The sequence below is a fragment of the Botryllus schlosseri genome, chromosome 13 (assembly GCF_051294905.1).
Source record: "Botryllus schlosseri isolate E-star chromosome 13, Bs_hap1, whole genome shotgun sequence".
NCBI lineage: Eukaryota > Metazoa > Chordata > Ascidiacea > Stolidobranchia > Styelidae > Botryllus > Botryllus schlosseri.
In genome coordinates this window covers 24,624,303-24,643,665 of record NC_137248.1, presented here as the reverse complement: position 1 = coordinate 24,643,665, position 19,363 = coordinate 24,624,303, and the positions used below count along the sequence as shown (strand labels likewise).

Here is a 19,363-nt window from a genome sequence, read left to right as displayed (position 1 = left end):
GACTTGACGCCTAATAAAGTGACTCGGTCAGGAACCAAATCCCTCCGGCAGTCGATTCTGCTCAGACAGGGATGTCTGGCTCAGACCGCATTGAAACTTCAAAACTACAAAGTCACGCAATGTAAAAAATGGATTCGAATAAAAGCTGTGCGCTTATCGTTGGTTATATTTGTTTGCATTCAAGAGCATCGCCACGTTCTGAAATTCCTCGGTACGTCGCAGAGGGAACGAATCAAAAGTGAAAGTCGTGCTTGCTGAGTAGGGATTACTCACTCATCGCGTCTTGGGCGTACGAATAAAAAATGATGTACACAATCTACATAGCGGTGGGCCATTCGTCCAAGAAACAATTGAAATCATATTTTCCCTGACGTCAATAAAACGTACGACGTTCTGCCTTGGCATTTTCGAGAGCGAACCCGAAAACGTGCGTTAAGTATACTACAGAGAGTAAGTACATAGATATAGGTATGCCTGCTGCTAATATAGGCGATGGGTTAAGAGAAAAGCGTTTGGTCATATTTACTAACATACATAATGGGGCATGCGATTGAATAATGCGTACGCGCGTAATCAACACAATTTACAAAATTTAGCGCAAATATTTACAACCGCTTCCACGTAATATCGTGGCAAATTATATCGTGGATGATATCCGATTGCGAGTAATGCATTACATTTTCCTGTTACCACTTTTGAAAACTACGCATGCAATGTGGGTCGTTAAGCGATTACCATGTAACTGTTTACTGCACAGTGAAGTGCTTTGATGATATTTGTCGAAAGTAATTGTCCGCTTTAAAGACTCATTTTGAAGAGTCGGTTACAATTATTTTGACGAGGTATTTACTTCGTAATATGGCGGATATTACCAACGATAGAGCACGTTAGGCCCACGTGCAACGCGTGATGCCCGGCACTTGAGATACGGTGCCATGCTCAGGCTGTTTCATTCGATAATTCCGTAGTCAATTACTAACATCCAGCGAGCTGACACTGCACACCAGACTTGGACATCTAGATAATGCTCGTTGTCTATAATAGACCAATTATGCCGGTAATCTAATTCTAACTAAATTTGTCATAATTTCTGGTTTTCCTGGAAATGCCAAACATGGTGAACAGACATTTGCCATTCTCGTGTTTGTGAGAATGAAGTGTGTTTTGATACAAAGTGAACTTCACTTTCGTTGTATTTCTTTATAATTCAGAAATTAATTCAATTTTCAAAGTTTTTGCGATTTAGTAATTCATAATCCGAATCTAATTTGGAAAATACATTGTACTCGTTATTGAACTCCCAATTCAGCAATTATAATCCAACAAGATTTGGAAACGCTGAAAACTATCTTGTCGCCCAACTCTGCTGCCAACTATAGCAATCAGTCAATGACTTAGCATAATCAGCAGATTTTGATACGAAAACAATATTGCGTCGCATACTGCCGACATGTCGTCATTCATTCTACAATTTAGAAACGATGACAAGATTTTTTGAGATCACTTCGCGCGAGTTCCAGAATAATATACTATTACATCCATGAGATTTTTGGTCGAGTATACATAACTTGTGGTTGTGTTTATGCGGGAGGCCGCATTCGGTAAATAGGGTATGAAAATGTTCGGGATTTAGTTACCAATCTTTCAGCGTCAATATTGGCGGGCGCGGTGTGTCGCACTGATGGTTAATTTAACGAAATGTCGGCGTGGTGCGCATAAGTATAGAGTGATTTGTTAGGTGCGAACTGGCCGAGCTTAATAAAAGCATTACCGATCCACACATATGAATGTGATTTACGTTAAAAGCATCATAAAATATTATATTTCGAAAATATCATACCTAAACTGACGCAACTTCGTCTAAAGAACAGGATTATGATCACCATAGTTATACCGCTATGTATAGCAAAACGTCAAGACTGTAACATGCTTTCCAAAATATGCAGCATATAATTGCATCCTATAACCTAGTATTGTCGGTATAAGTTAGTCATGGCATCTAAGTACATCGAAATCGGTCCAGTTTAGGAATACAACGATCATAAACGACGAGAAATGTTCATATGGTCAAACGTAGTAAGTAGGGTTATGTTTTGAATGACAATGCATTTAAACACACATATGTCGAAAACGTGGCCTTTGGTCGAAACAGAGTTCAATATTAATAATTAAATAATAAGTCACATAATAATAACACAGTCACTATAATATGATTACACGGTTTCGCAAAAAAACATTCATTGATTTTTTAAAAATGATTTTGCTTGAGGCAAAGCATAAAAACGTGTCATAGATATCTTATTGTACAACTTGATTGGTTTGAAATGCAATCCCGATAGTACGCGTAGTTCAAGATTTTTGAAGGTTTGCAAGTAAGAGGAAACTATTCAGAGTTGTTTTAAACCACGCCATACGTAAGATACCCTTGCCTAAATGGCCTGAAATCAATCGATTTCGATGCAGTAACTCACCCGATTGTAAGATGTTGGCTGTAGACGTTTCCATCGCACCTCTCACTTTTCGTTCGAAATTATAGCGACCGCTCCCGAGCGGTGACAAGCGTAACTGTTTCGTACGAAAGATTTTTCTACTATATATATATATATATCGGAGGACGCTTCTGCTCGAATAAACACGTCGTTATGAGATAGCAATACTACGTAGTTAATGAGGCACGGGCACTGTTTACCAATTACACAGAAGGAAGGAGCAGAGCAATGCCCGAAATTAGCATTTGATCACGAGTTACAGTTAATCGTCCGTAAGTAAGTCTGTTCCGTATTATTCTTAGCCTACATCTAAGGCTCTATACTTATACAGTAGAGGCCCACAAATTCAAAGTAATATATTTTAATCATGGAATAGTAATAGTTCCGACTAGAGAACTTTGCGATGGCTGCCTTGCACTTGAGCATGTGGCTTGATAAACTCAAGTCACTAATCACTAATCCAGGGACGGGCAACGTACGACCCGCAGGCTGGATCCGGCCCGTGAAGGGATTTCGACCGTCCCGCTGAGATTTTCTACCATCAAAGTGAAATTATATTCTGTAGTATTGACAAATTTTATGCGTCACAGAATAAATCCAAGTTTGACAACCGGAGAAAGATGGACATGAATAGGGTTGCATTTAAAACAAACAGTGTTTTAAACAAAGGCATTTAAAAAAAAGTTTTTTTCAAGTGGTAAAATTATGCCATAATTGTGTAAATACTTTTCAAAAACATGTTGTATAAGCCTACGCACAATTACCACCTGATATAGCCGACGTATATCGATATGGGATGGTTGGATCCCTGAAAATAGTCGGTTCCACAGCAATAGTGCAAATGTTCCTGAAAATGCTACACGAAAACTGTATAGTGCGAAACGAGCCAAGCTCGGTGTACGGACATTTGTTATTCTCATGCTAATGAGAATCAGCTCTGATGGATTTGATACGAGCCGAACTTGATTCGATTCCAAGTTTTCGAACTCTGTAATTCTAACTCTATTCTAATTTGGAAAAGCTGACCATTTTCTAGTTTCTATGTCTACTGACTATCTTAAAGACCAACAGCACATTACCACATAGATTGCGATACCATAACAGTATCGACTAGTTTTGAGAAGACTACAGTTGTCTATTAATCAAACGCCCACTTTGAACTATACAATAGAAAAAGTACATTGGACTTTGGTGCTATATCAAGATGGCATGGTCTCGGAATGAGTAAACAATTCATATTCACGTAAACGTTCATGTAAACAAATGTAAAAGGCGAGGACTAGTCCAGGTTATGCGGTTACTAAACGTTCAGTTCGCCCATTTCAGGGCGGGTTTATTGAGAAGGCCTATTTTCACATCGAAGGTGTTCACCCGACATGCTTGGAAACTCTTTTGTTTTTCGAGAATTACCTTAACAATATTGGAGTCCAGCGAATTTGACCGATTGTTGCAATTATTTATCTACAATAATCTATACGTATTCGCGTCAAGGTTGTGATATCTGAACAACGAATAGTCTCAGGTAGAAAGAGCATACAGGACACACACAGTTGCATACCCATACGTGCCTACGTAACTATATTTCTATATTTCGCTTGATTACGTGTTATGATTTGAGCTCGACCTATATCGGATAGCATACCGATTACCGACCCCGATATATCCAGCCGATGATCGAAAGTATTATTTTGGCTTCGAAGTGCGACATCGACTCGATATTACTGGTGAAAATCGGCCGGGCTCTACTTATCATGACCCATAGGTAAGTAAAGTATTACTAAATAGCAGGCGCTAAAGAACAGGATTATGATCACCATAGTTATACCGCTATGATTATCAAAACGTCAAGACTGTAACATACTTTCCAAAATATGCAGCATATAATTGCATCCTATAACCTAGTATTGTCGGTATAAGTTAGTCATGGCATCTAAGTACATCGAAATCGGTGCAGTTTAGGAATACAACGATCATAAACGACGAGAAATGTTCATATGGTCAAACGTAGTAAGTAGGGTTATGTTTTGAATGACAATGCAGGCGCTTGACAATGGATTGGTCAGATAAGTTTAAAAAGGTATTCTGTTTCAAAATGCAACGGATGCAGAATCCCCACTCAAAAGAGGTCTCCGATAACAAGTCCTTCTTCAAGTTTCATCATAAATTAACTATATTTTAAGTCGGATAATTGATTCATAAATCAATATGTTATTCAATTGTGTATTGAAGTTCTGTACCTCCAAGAGTATCTTTTCTTCCTATATTTTAAGTGTAAAGATACATTGTGAATCAATTTGAAATAAACACCTGTTCGTTTCCGGCCCATTAAGGTTTAGCAAATTCCATTTTCGTCACAAGTGCAATTCGCGCGATTCCAGTGACGAATCAGAAACAGAACATGCGTCAACAAAGTCGTTACCATAATATCCAACAATAACAGCAGCGCTAAAACTAACAATGATATTGCATCAATCTGCGCTGGCAATATTTCTGAACTTATTTGTTATTCGCAACATTACACTCAACGATGCGATCGCTCCTTTGTTGATTCTCATTTGAGCCAAAAGCCGACACACACCTTACAAAAGACCGATCAGGTATTAAATCGTCGGCTGTAAGTGACCTACTATTAGCTTTCTCTGGTCAGCGGTTAATATTACATTTGACCCGAGGGAAGGCGATATATCTGTAATATTCCAGACAAACTATATGTAAAAATAGTCGAATGGTCGCTTATCTAGACATATAGTGTCCTGAGTAGGGCTAGGAATAATGATTCGAGTAATCGCAACTGAATCGAGTATTCATTATATTGATTTGAGTCGAGTCGTGAGAGATGGTTCTTTCGAGTACTAAAATTATGTGCTTCTTGTCAGTAAGTGCTGCCGTAAATTCGAAGCGCTTTGGGGGGACGCGCGAAGTAAATCACACAATGTTCCTTATGCCGAAAGCTTACTGTAATTTTGCATTACATAAACTCAAATGGGAACAGGAAGCATTGAATGTCCATATTACGAACCCGTGGATTTTCCATCGATCAATTCCGCGTAATTAACGCGTGCCTTATAGCAGGGCTACTCAATTATTGTTGGCAAAGGTCCAGATTAAAAAGTTTGAAAATTTCCTATGTCCGTTTTGACTCTCATGAAATAATTTACAGGCATACAAAATGTAATATGGTATAGCCTACCTATACAAAATCCCCTACAGCGGTATAGCAGTATTACCATAAGCAAGAGCGAAATTTATTTATTGCTCTGTTATTCAAATCAAAGATTATGGATTTGGTTTTGTTTAAAAAGCAAATAAAATACTGAGACTTGAGACGGATAAAGTCCGTATATTGCGACCGCGGCTCGCCAGTTGAGCACCAATAACTTATACCATTAAAATTCCTTGTTCTTGTTTATCACGCAGGCGTCATTACGCTCAGGGACTCTTATATTATTATTTGGCAAGTCAATGAAAAAAAAAGATGTGGAATTTTATTTTAAAAGGATTCATCGAACAGAACGCAGACAATTCATCGTGTTTTATAGAACGGAGTGAAATAACATAATATATTCAATGAATAGCACCACCATGCGGTGAGTCCACGATTGACATTGAAATGTTACAGCATAGTCACCCGAATAAGGTCATTTTCCTAATCGTCTCAAAACTTTATTTACCTGAACAGACTCTGAATTATCTATAGACGTTTCCCCAATACGTTCCCTACTGATCAATATCCGCATGCCAGCTCAAGTAACTCTCTATTCCTTGCTGCCTGAGATGAATTTGAAATGTGCACCACTGTTTCGTCTTTGAAAATAAAGAAATTGCCCGGCTTTGATACTCTTTCTGATACACACCGCCTGCAACACAACACCTAACATCCATTTGAGCAAAGCCACCATGCTATTTATAAATATTTATAACTATTACTCTTCTCTCTCACTCGCTCTCTCTCTCTCGAAGGGTAAGTTTGCTTCTCATCTTCTCCAGGCAAAGGTTGCATCATTCCGCAAAAGTGGAACAAAGAAAAGTGTCGGGAACTATGGACAACAATTTATTGCGAAATCGGAGCTATTGTTGCGTTCCAATGATTAAGTGTGATTATGTCGCAGATTTCCACATCAAACCAGTCAGGGGTCCGATATCCAATGGATCGGTACGTAAATGTAATGCTTTTGCAGTGCATTTTTCGTTGAACTTACAAAGGGCTTCTTGGAGGTACAGAACTTCAATATACAATTGAATAGTATATTCAAATTGAAATGAACCCAAATATTTTCGGCTGACACTCGTCAGGGGTAATCGTCAGCAACTAGTAGAGACGACCGATTTCGAATCGTTGGGCGGGGCCGTTCACAATTCCATTTGTGTGCCTTGGAGTCGACTTTTATCAAAATACACCAACCAAAACTCTGTCAACAAAAGGAGTTCGTGTACCACCTAAAAATAGTACATTGAACGCTCTCTCTTTCATGCTGGTGACGTCATATTTTGTGATACGATTGCTGATATACAATGTTCTTTCCAATTCTCTACTAGTTGCTGACGATTACCCCTGACGAGTGTCAGCCGAAAATATTCGGGTTCATTTCAATATGAATATACTATTATCATCATCATCATCATCATTGGTTTATTAGCAATTTTATCAGTTCAATACACCACAAAAAATGCGATACAATGAAAAGACAGGAAGATGTCGAAGCGACAAGGAGTAGTCTATGGAATCTGACACCCACCTTGGCCTAGGCGATGTAGAGAGGAGGCATGCACACTGAATGAAAGTAAAAAAGATAGTATAGAAAAAGAATGCGACAAGAAATAGGGCGGCATGTCATGGGAAGCGAGATCGATAGGTCAGTCGTGGTCCGGTAATCTTGAGGATGGACTGTATTTATTTAGTAGTAATTGCTTGTATTTCGACTTGAATGTGGACATGCTCGTCGACTGTCGACTATTCAATTGTATATTGAACTTACAAAAGAAACTATTGACTATGAACTATGAACATTTTACATTAAGAACAATGATATTCCGCGCATTCGAAATCAAATGGCAATTACGGCAATCCAATGTAATCAGTAACCTTGGTCCTGGATCAGAGGTCCTTAAAATGGGGTCCGCAGCCCGCATACTAGTTTTAGGGTGTTCGTGAAAGGGCAAGTTGCAATATACATCATCGAGGAACTAAAAATGTGAATGAACTGCGACTCTACATTGTCTAGGCTAGACATTAGTTTGCTTAATTTAGGATGGAATAGCTGAAATCAAGTTGAGATAGACGTGAGGACCTTTTTGTCATTTTTTTACTCATCGGCTTCTCGAGTTTTTGGGGTACGCGCAACTGCCCACAAAACGAGAAGGGCTCCGCGATAGCACATTCGAACAATTTATAAACTTTAGGTGTAGAACATTCCATCTATATCACAGTGGTTTGTAACTAAACACTAGGGCCAGTGAGCCAGTTCCAGGGGTTCCATGGGTACTAAGGCTTACAATACTCATTCATAGGATTTGCGAGGATATGCACATCTTGGTCATCCTTGGCTTAAGGCAATTAAAACCGATTAGTAGTCGTATTGTGACGGTTGTGGTGATGCGTCCTGTGCAGAGTCGTACGTAGGGCAGGTTGGAGTCCGTGAAGTAGAACCCAGTCCTTCTGGAATGTCAATTCTATCTCGAATATTGATATGAGCTCATTTGTAATTAAGCAATTGGTATCGGGCTGTTGCGTTTCGGCCGAATAATTCGATACCAATTTCCAAGGTAAAGCCTTACATTTCTCAGCTGGTATATGCAGGGGAACAGCATAAGTCACACTGATTTTTAATCAATATTCATCATAAAGTTTACGCTTTGCGTTTTGCAGTCTTGTGGTGTTTAGAAACGATCCAACTATTAATAAACTGGTGCTGATTTCCCAGTAGTCTATGACGTCACCCACATCTTGAGCAAGTAATGAAAAGCTCGCATATGTAACTTTTATGTTACCTGGAATGACATATTGCCAGGTAGACGTGATCAAAACAATCCCTCCAAGTCCACCATAAATACGACATGATGCAATCTGACTACGTTGCGGGTTGATCACCACTTCAAAGAAATGCCGTTTGCATCATACGCGTATCTTTATGCTTATGCCCCATTTTTGGGATATTGAAGTAAAGAGCCAAGGTATAGGCTTCAACATTGTGAAGAACGCATCGAATTAATAATTCTCCTCGATACCATAGTACTTAGACATAACCGCAGTATAAATTCGACTCCCGAAATAATTCTCTGTCACTCCTCGAATCGAAAATATGAATCCACGATTTGGATTCGATCACTCGAATCATTATGCCCGGCTCTGATGCGCAATTACACATAGTCAAGTTATTGTCATTCGACGATTACCCCAGACGAGTGTCAGCCGAAAATATTCGGGATTAAATCCATATGAATATATTTCAGTGGTGGCCCTACGATTGGGGGAGGGGGCTGGGCGAGACTTCCAGGGGGGCCTATAAGGATATGTAGGCGTAACTTATGGGGGGGGCTCCGCCTTCCAGACCCCCTTTCGCATCTTTTATTACCGACTTGATATTACTGCGCCATATGTAACGGAATTACACAATGTGTATATGACACTATAACACGGCTTTAAAGCAGGGACTTGATGTTTATCGGGATATGTGACTTTTCTAATCAATGCAGAGATTTGATGATTGACCCATCTGTACGGAATCATCTTCTTGATTGGCACACGGATTTCCACGTCTATTCGCTATAACCCGGGAAAAAAACGCTTGAACCAAAGAGGGGGGCCTTCGACCAGGGGTCTGGGCGACCGCCCACCCCAAAAGCCACCACTGAATATATTATTCAATTATATATAACAATAGGGTTACCATACGTTGTCCTTTTTCAGGAAATCGAAAATGTCCTCCGAGAACGCCTGAATGTCCTCTTTTTTGGAAATTCGTCCTCCTTTAGAGCTTTGACAGCCTGGCTAATTGACAGGGTGAACTAAAAAACGCCGAAAATGACACGAAATCTGTAATGCGGACGTTCGAGCGGGTCATTCGGGAGTAGGACTGAAATTATGACCTTTATTTAGTCAACACCGCAGCAGTGTCATTCAAAAGTGGTTAATTCGGGAGTCGAGCCGGAAAGATGACCTTTTATTAGTCAACGCAACATTTGCAGTGTAAATTTGAGAATCAGCAGTTTTCTAGTCCGGAAATCTGACTTTTATGATTTGTAAAAGGTGTCCTTCTAATGTTGAAGTTCTGTACCTTCAGGAAGCTCTTCATATATAAATATATAATTCAACTGTGGTGGCGAAATAAATGACCATAGTTGTCGACAAACACCACACCATGAATACCGCGAACAATGCAACTATGAAAAAGCCGTCGCCTAGTAACGGAAAATACTGAAAAGACCCTTTTGCTCTAACTCCTTAGTTTTACAATCGTGTCATCAGAAAAGTTATATATGTGTGTATAACTGTATACTGTATATACTTCATGAGGCCGATGAGGGTAAACATTTGCAATAATTTGTATAATAATCAACTGCCTCTCCGGTAATATCACGTATACTTTGTCGATGTACAATCCCACTAACCAGTCCATTCAAACGTATACAACATTAGTATTAAACCATCGCTAAGTGAATAATTGTTCAAGATTACGATGTGGCTTGAGTACCCATCGTAGAATGGGTAGGCTGCTACTGCATTTGATTCAACTATGCCTGAAACTGAATAGAGTGCTGCTGTGTCTCGTGTGACTCTTGGCTAGCTGTGCTTGTATTACACAACCTACGTCAAACCCGCTAAACTATTACCATCGTGTAAGTTTTGATATCTCGCTAGTTGCACCACACCGCAGCACTAGAATCTGGTCAAACATATTCAATTCATTCTATCTCTGGAGCTGCGTACGCTTCAGATTTCGCGCCACTTCGTGCCGGTCGTGCGCATCGAAGCAAGACCTATAAACGTATGAATGGGAATCCTAAATTTCCCGAAATCATGCTCTCGATGAGGTCGAGGTAATTGGATCTGTCAACTACCAGCTTGTATCCGTTCTATCTTGCATGGCTGTTATTGAGTTCGGTAGTAATTTCGTCAATTCAGAACACCACATATTTAAATAGAGGAGGGAGTCGATGCCACTTATTAGTGGTCTTTCGAACAAACACCCGCCTAGGCCTTTACGTGTAAACACGAGGCATGCACAAATGAAAATGAAGTGGGATGTGTCGGTAGCTGAAATAGATATATATGGCAGATGATGATCCAGAAATCTTGAACGCAGATTATAGTTCTTGTTGTTGGCGGTATTCATGGTGTCTTTCGGCTACTATTGATATTCTTTAATTTGATTCCCTAGCTGCCGAATTGTAGCACGCCCCACTTTTGGGCTTTTTGAGTCACCAGCCACCGCTTGCGCGGATAAGATGACGAGAGGCCGCCTGCCCTGGATAAACCTCCAGCATTTGAGAAGGGACTCTGTGGAGTCTGAGTCGAAACCACAACCTATTTGTGATGCAGCTGTGATTGACACCACTACGCTATCTCGCCATCTCACGCATACTTTAGTATCTATGGTGGTGTTAGTTATAGAGAAGCACGAATGGAACTGCCGCCCCCAAATCACTTAGCCTACGTATTTACAATAGATAACTAAAGTAAACTTCATTAGGCCATTTATATATACATGGTGAAGTCGCCTTGAATTGACGTCATGATATGGCTTGCCAAAGTGTTCCAGGAGAAGTGTAAATGTTCTAATTTTATACTTTTATTAAATCATGTGACTTGCACGGACGGGCTGCTGACAGGACCGTAACTGCAGCACCCCAAACCCCCCAAATAAGGGGGGGGCGAGGTCGAAGGGGCCCAAAATTATTTCGTGAATTAGCATAAATTATAGAGTATTCTTTAAAAAAATTATGCAACTTTTCAAAAAAATTTTTGAGGCCGGCCACAGAATGTTAAGTGTATTTCAAAGCTTTTCTGCAACTTAATGAGTATATTTCCACATATTCTTGGTTCTTTGATTCCCTATTTGTTTCTTTCGGGTACTGCGATGACGATATATTTAGTACTGAGAACGAGAAAACAGGTAAAATGACCGCATACTGATCGATTAGGTATCGCGATGGAACATACATATATAGTCGAGTCAACTTAAACGGAAATCGAACAAATTTGCAGTGAATTAAGACAAATTTCCAGTACAGTATTGTACTATTCATAACTTCATCAGGGCAATTCACGAAAGATTTTAAACTGCCCCTAAATCCTTAAACTACATGATCAAATATATATGTATGATTTCGCATCGCAGACTTATTCGGAACGATGAACATGGTTGAAAAATGAAGGACATAATCCGCCTCATATGATTTAATCGCAGGTATGCATATTTACAAAATATAACGAACTAGTATACAATCGATTGCAACTGTACAATGCACATCTTTCCGTAGAAAATCAATGTCAGAACGGGGAAGCACTGGCCACAGCGAGCTCCAATCTATTCTGTGGCCGGCCATAGAATGTCATGTGAATTTCACAGCTTTTGGGAAACTTACAGAGATTTTCTGTCATATATTTGGTGTAAATTGTTCTTTCCAATTCTGTAAAGGTACTTACGATTAGCCGTGACGAGTGTCAGCTGAATATTCGGGTCTATTTTTACAAAAAAAAAACTCAAAACTTACCGGTTACCAATTTTGATACTGTATTCATTGCTTCTAGCTTTCTATAGCATTATTTCCTATTTCATTTAGCGGACATCGTTTTGTGTGTTTTTAATTGATATTTTAGAGACTGGTCCTGCTGACCGTTTCATTGTATCGCTATTCTTCTGGTATTTCGGGTGAAAATGCTTATAAACTGAGCTAAACTCTCGCTCTCACCTAGTTTTATTGACTGTACGCACAAAATAGAACATAATTTATCATACATTTTACCACGATTGGGGCACGGACAGTACTGATATTCAATATTGAGTTGGTATATTACGGCCGGCCATGTAAATTTGTTGTGGCCGGCCATGAAATTTATTCATGGCCGGCCATGAAATCGAGTTTTCCGTGGCCGGCCAAGGAAGTTTCGTGGCCGGCCAAGAAAGTTTCGTGGCCGGCCAAGGACGTTTCGTGGCCGGCCAAGGAAGTTTCGTGGCCGGCCACAGCGAAATTTCATGGCCGGCCATAAAATTCACTGTGGCCGGCCATGGAATAGCACTTTTCATGGCCGGCCACAGAATATTTGTGGCCGGCCACAAAAAAATCCGTGGCCAGTGAGTGGCCACGGGAATACTGAAAGTCCGTCTCGGGATCGAACCCGCGACCTACCGATCAAGAAGCCGGACGCTTCACCATCAGCCTACGCTATCTTGTCGGTATTAGCGGTATACGAAATATTTGTATACTGGAGTTAGGTTAGAGGTGAGCCCGACCTTTTAGTTATTGCCGAGCATATCGCCGAGATTAAGGAAGGCGAATTTCACAAAAACTGCAAACTTCGCTCAAAATCAAGGCTATATGAGCTGCACACTGCTCGGAATGCAGCAATCAAAACAAGCTTTGTACTTTCCCATATACGTTTCAGTGCAGTGATTCTCAAACTGGGGGCGTGAAAGCATCTGAAGCGGGGCGCGAAGCTGAAGTTGAAAGAAATTATTTTTCGCGCTCCGCGCGATTTACTCCAAGCTTCTGGTGCCGTTATTGCTCTGTGTAATTTCCGACTTTAATGTTACAGAATTCTGTCATCAACAACCATAACCTTCCATGTCATCAAACTATCCGTCGGAATTGCTAGCATTCTGGTTGCTCTTTTTATCATGTTGGGTTGTGATTATGTTGCGCGGTCAGGGGTTTGAATAGAGTTAAAAATGTATGATGTTTAACATTGTTTCGAATCATGACGGCAAATACATATTTTTTAGTTAACCGCTACTTTCTCATTCCTTAGCATCAGCCCATTCACTGAGCAGCATATATTAACAATATAATTTAGAATCAAATAAAATACGCTGGAAAATATAGCTAAAGATTTTCACTCGGCCCACCAACGTATTTTCTACTTCTCATTTTGCCGCGGAGTAAAATAATTGCCCACCCCTGGGCTATGCTGCAGTACAAATGATAGAATATCATATAATATCAAATTGTATCGTGAAGAAATCTACATTGGAACGACAAAGGATATAGATATTGACTATCACTTGAGAAATATTTTGACCCGTATTTTACGTGCTTATTATCATTTCCTTTTCGTGGTCGTTAATTTTAGTGTGTAAAGTACTCTGTTTGAAAATCACCTCACCATCCTTTTAACGTGTTCATGTCAATGAAGTGGACTAATTTCCAGCTAATACGTGTCATATTTTTTTTTCGTTTACTGGCGATGTCTTGATCCAAACTCTGCCATAGGCCCCTTTCAAGATAAAAACAAGTAGAAAAGACATCCCTGCCTCTTCAGGCATACCTGGAGCACGATTTTGGGTCTTGTCGGTGTGACAAAATTGATCACCGTAAATACTATTATTTCAAAACTGGCCGAAATTTCAATTTGACTGACCTCGGCTTCTACTGGTTGGAATTGAGTCAAATTTGGAGTGCAACGTCTTTTTATGTAACCTGGCGATTTGACAAGTAAGCCGATGAGATATTTTTAAAAATTTTTCGTTTTTCTAGCACTTCTACTGTACCGTGTACGCGATACCTAGCGACGACTCCGGCCACATAATGCCACAATGCTGAAGTACATATTGGCGTTTTAAACATCGCTAAATGTATCAACTGAGACAATCAACGGATATAATAATCCCCTAAAATCAATATCTTCCGTCGCTTAGCCAACAATTTCGACGAGGACTTACCATGGAATATAAGCTTACGCATTTACGGTCTAGGCCAGACCGGACAACGTATTCAGCGTCTGAACATTGCTACATTGATATTAAGCAGAGTGAAAAACGGCTTTCTCTACTTGCTGCCGATATGACCTCATTAACAAGTAATACAGCAGTAGCCAACACCTCAATCGCAGTGATTTGGTTTTAATGGTACAGTAAAAATATGAAGTCAAGATTGACCCCGTAGGCCTGCTAGATTTTTTACATCAGAAAACGATATCAATCTCATTGATTGGTTGGATAAGCATCATTCGCTGACTACGCATTTCACTCGTGATATTGTGTGATTGTGGGTCAAGCTCACAGCAGAGAGTCACTAAATATCCACAAACCAGGGCATGGTATGGTATGGTATGGTATGGATCGATATTTTGGTATGGAATATGGAACAATGCAAGTATGGTATGGAATGGAAGATTTTAATCTATGGTATGGAACGATATTTCCATACTTCCATGCTTTACTGTTTTATACATTTTATCGTGATCTGTGCAAGCTTCAAGAAGCATACGTTGTTCGCTGTTCACGGAATACGATCGCTTTTGTTATGTGTGAACATGAACTATTGAACGCCGTGTAGGATCAAATACACGCTTGTGCAACGGTTTTACGAGCACTAGGAATGACATGATTTTGTGATGTAATAATGACAACACTAATGTTGATCCGATATATATTCTATTGAGTCTAGCTAGACACGACGTCTCCAAGCGTAGTCTATCATGCGACGCAGTAATTGGTTGTTGGCTACTCCAACTACCTCATTCCTTGAGCGACGAGAGCTTACAAGCAATCATAATACAACGTACTTGATGCTCAATGTGATTGATAATTACATTTCTTATAAAACATTATCTGCATATTTATACTATTTACATACCGAGATATCTTATTGGTTATATCTCATTGGTTATATATCAAACGTTCTCGCTTTAGGCATTAGGATTATAGATCAGGGAGTGGGGTAGATCTAGTTTGAAATTGTCGCCACACTAACCCCAACCAAATACTGTACTAATAATCGCGCAGATCGCTGCAGTATTGATCGCCTGCAGCTGGGATATTTTATGGGTGCGCCTATATTATAAATTATTTTGCGAGTATTTACTTCAAACTTGCATGTGCCTCATGCCAATGTACCGGAAATGCGATGATATTCTTATGAAGCAGGGGCGTGCAACTTCTTAAGTCGGTGGGCCGGATATAGGAAAATTAAGTACTTGGCGGGCCGGATTGCTGAATGGATAAATTATTCGGCCATATATACAAGGAATAAATCGTATTTATTGAATGTATTTTATCGACAGCAGTGTCACTTCAAATCCATTTCTCGCCAATAATGAAAATACAATGTGGATTTGAGAACAGCATTGACATACAGGCGCCGCCATGTCTGCTTCTCTCTCATCAACTAACTCGCAGTGCAATCCTCAATTAAGATTTCAAAGCGTTTTATAAGCCCCTTTACCCATAATTTACCAAGATATCAATTCATTAGGGTTGAGTACATCGTAAATGCCGATAATGCAAGTCTTCTCGCTTCGAAGAACTTACCCCTAAGCTCCAGTCTCGCGCAGTGCGCAGACCTATATAATAACATGCAGTCACTAAAATTTGATGTTTAGGCAACTATAGTGGGGAATCTCGGCAGATTGGGGCCGCGGGCCACATGATCATGTAAGACGGGAAACTGGTCGCGGGCCGGACAAAATCTCGTTGCGGGCCGTATGTTGCCAGTCCCTTTTGTGGACATTCCTAAATAACAATCTACTGACTATCTCATTTTGCTCGCGGAAGCTGTCGAGTAGAGGTACACGGCACCTCACCACTGTGAACTAAACCTCACCAAAACAGACTCTGTAAAACTATTACCAGGAGTAAGATTCGCATCCTGGCTAGTTTGAGCAATAACGACATCCGAAATATCAATAATATAGGTGCTAGAAAAGGTACTATACTTATGATATTGAAATATTTGAAAGTATGGAATATGTATCAAGTATGGTATGGAACAATGTTGGTATGGTATGGTATGGAGAGAGTAAGGCAAGTATGGAGTATGGAAAATTCTCGTTCCATACCATATCATACCATGCCCTGCCACCAACGGTAAGCTGGATATTTCGAGCAAACTTTTGTAACAAAGCAAGTATAACTTTTGAGATTGCCAAGGTGCATGCTCGACGCTCGTTTTAGTGTTGATTTTTATGCTGCCAGCAGCGCCTTGCACAGAGTGGCGGCAGTTGAAATGCAATAAATTTCAACCAAAGATGTTATAATGAAGTGAAAATTGTTATATATGAAAAAGGTTCACAGTGCAGAACCTACCAAGGTTCTATTGTGAACGCGAACCTCTAAATTTCCAAAGCTCACTCACAGAACGCGAACGTGAACCATCACGTTCACACATTTCCTAGTATTTTTCTCCCAGGTCTCATATACGGACATACTACGTACGCCTACCTATTTGATCCTTCCACGTCATCGGTACTCCAATGAGAAACTTTGACGCCAATACGTCCGGAATTTCCGGGACATGTCCGGAATTTCCCTGTTCAAACTTGCGTCCTAGAGGAATTTCTAAAATATGCCTAAATGTCCGGAATTTTGAAGGCTTGACGTATAGGCTCATCATTTTTTCGTAAATCAACGTAATAACATTATTTTTGGGAATATTTATGCTACATGATAGTTTTCTTCGAGCTGTGCGCGATTTACCATCACATTTATTGATTTTAATATAGGGACTACCACCCTCGCAAAAACTGCAATAAAATATAAATAAAAATAACCTTCATTTATAGACCGTTTAAATGGTTTATTCAAAGATAGTGGTTACAAACGCGGGGGTCGTTTGCCTTTATTGTGAAGTTCGCGAAGATGTTGAACGTAATCAGCTTCCAAAATAGCCCGTAAGCAAGTCTGGGCGAAGGTGCTGCATTCTTTCAGTAATCAGCTCGTCAAATTTTGATCTGGGCCACGGAACATTTTCAAATCGGAGATGGAGTCGCGACCATAAAAGGTTGGAAACCACAGTATGTGGGGTGTTTATAAAGCTCCGTGGTGCGCACCGGCATAAGGCTGATAAAAAAATCTTATCGGTGTGGCATGAACACGACTTAACGATGTACAATTACGCTCCCCGTATTTTCGAAGTCATTACCCTCCACCAGCTCTACCGCTAACTCTGATCACGTGGGCGGGAAGAGGATCAAACTATATAGTAATATGGAAGAACCAATGTTATTGACTGAATTCATTCAAAAAATTTAACGACCAGATGCATATAGAAACCAGATGCATATAGCAAGCCCCCCTCCAGAAGTTGCATCGATTACCCTATAGTGGGTCCAAAATCTTTGTTTATTAGGGTGGGAACTGGGAAAGGGCTGAAAAAAAGTGATTTCGGTCCCGGCTACACAACACCAGCTACATACTCCTGAATCGGATCGTGACCACCTCTGGCCTGTAAGCAAAAGCTTTGCTAGTGTGACATCATATTGACAGACAATGTGCTCATAACTCATTATGAAATCCACTAGTGGGCGCCAAAGAGTGTCCGGAATTTGAGTAACAGAAATATGGTAACCCTAGTCTAATCAGACCATCTAATCTCACCCCTTTTTTGACCGTCGCTCATTTTGTTGTTTGAAAATGTTCTGTGCAGTAGTCCTGCTTAATGTGTGGTAATCGCCGACACCGATATGCCCTATTTCACTGAAATATGCGCATTTTTTCTAGCTTTTGATATTAAAATACAGATGCCTAGCGTCAAGAAATCGCACAAGGCGCGAAGAAAATTTTCACGTTGAATTAATCTGAAAAAAAAAACTACTACCGATATAACCTTATGCCTCCTTCGAGCTCCCCCAGTTGGAGGGGTTAAAGGGTGCTGTAGGTACGGTCCTGGTATCCTATATAACATTTGTGTGGGCTACATCATGGCCGTGGCCGTCCACTGTTCCACGCACGTCACGAGACACAATGATCTAATCCCGTCATCCACGAAATCAGTTTGCGTGATTGTGGTTTTAGTTCCACTATGCTGGGGAATCTGTGGTATCGAAACGATTCTGCGACAGCCTCAAACAATTTTTAACGGGATTTCGGTTAATGGGACAGTGCAGTGAAGTTGAAAAAGAATTTTTATTATGCCAGCTGTGCGTATGTCTTGTACCTACTGACATTGCGATGTCAGAACTTTAAATCCAAGGATGCAAACAATTCATGCGACTCTTACATTATGTAGCCTATACAATTATTTCGAGGTCAGACATTTTTAGACAGACAGTCCAAAGATTTATGCGCTGCTCTAAATCCTCAATCCAATGCGACTCGTTGCCATGGTGCCGTATAGCCTACTACTACAGGAAGTGGATAAATTGATATTAAATTTCAAATATGGCTATTTTTATGATGCAATATGGCCTACTAAACTAAACTAGGCCATGGGTACAATAATACGACCTGTCGAAGTACCGTAGATCCACATCAAATGCACTTCGATCCGAGTTTAATGCACACACTTTTGAACAGAACACGATACATGACCCGGCAGGAATACTTGGTTACTTCAGCATTAACTTCCAGAATCGAAATTATTTACGTTTCTGCTAGCTGTAATAATTGTCATCACAGGCGTAACCGGGAGACAAAAGACGGCATATCACCCTCCATTTTCGATTTGTACATCATGACTCCATAGGCATCACTATGTCTGATCTGAGTCGGCTGAAAAACTTGATATAGCCTACTTATGTACTATTCGATAATATGAATATGTTCTGAGCAAATAACATGACAAATATAACTAAACTTTAACCTAATCTATACAATTTTCGAGATATAGCTCTGTGGCTCACCTCAAAATGCTGCTGTTTAAGAACCCCTGAATTAGACTAATTAGAGCGAAATACCGGAAATCTAATTTTAATGTAATTTTTATCTATGCTCTCACTC

The 19,363-nt window shown here is 40.1% G+C and overlaps 2 protein-coding genes and 1 long non-coding RNA gene across 3 annotated transcripts in view; 2 read left to right on the top strand and 1 right to left on the bottom strand.

Annotated features, from left to right (window-relative positions):
• Positions 1–2,645, bottom strand: part of LOC145454571 (sodium-dependent phosphate transporter 2-like) — a 26,553-nt gene extending 23,908 nt beyond the window's left edge. Inside the window, exon 1 of the mRNA XM_080332564.1 lies at positions 2,472–2,645. Within this exon, the coding sequence (XP_080188690.1) occupies positions 2,472–2,505 (34 nt within the window). The 5' untranslated portion in view covers positions 2,506–2,645. The remainder of the gene's footprint in view (positions 1–2,471) is intronic.
• LOC145453684 (cilia- and flagella-associated protein 43-like) overlaps positions 1–19,363 on the top strand; it is a 252,286-nt gene that overhangs the window by 85,030 nt on the left and 147,893 nt on the right. The window lies entirely within an intron of this gene.
• LOC145454572 (uncharacterized) overlaps positions 1–19,363 on the top strand; it is a 24,452-nt gene extending 5,089 nt beyond the window's left edge. The window contains exons 2-3 of the long non-coding RNA XR_013920171.1: positions 11,828–11,896; positions 13,096–19,363. This is a non-coding gene — a long non-coding RNA (uncharacterized LOC145454572). The remainder of the gene's footprint in view (positions 1–11,827; positions 11,897–13,095) is intronic.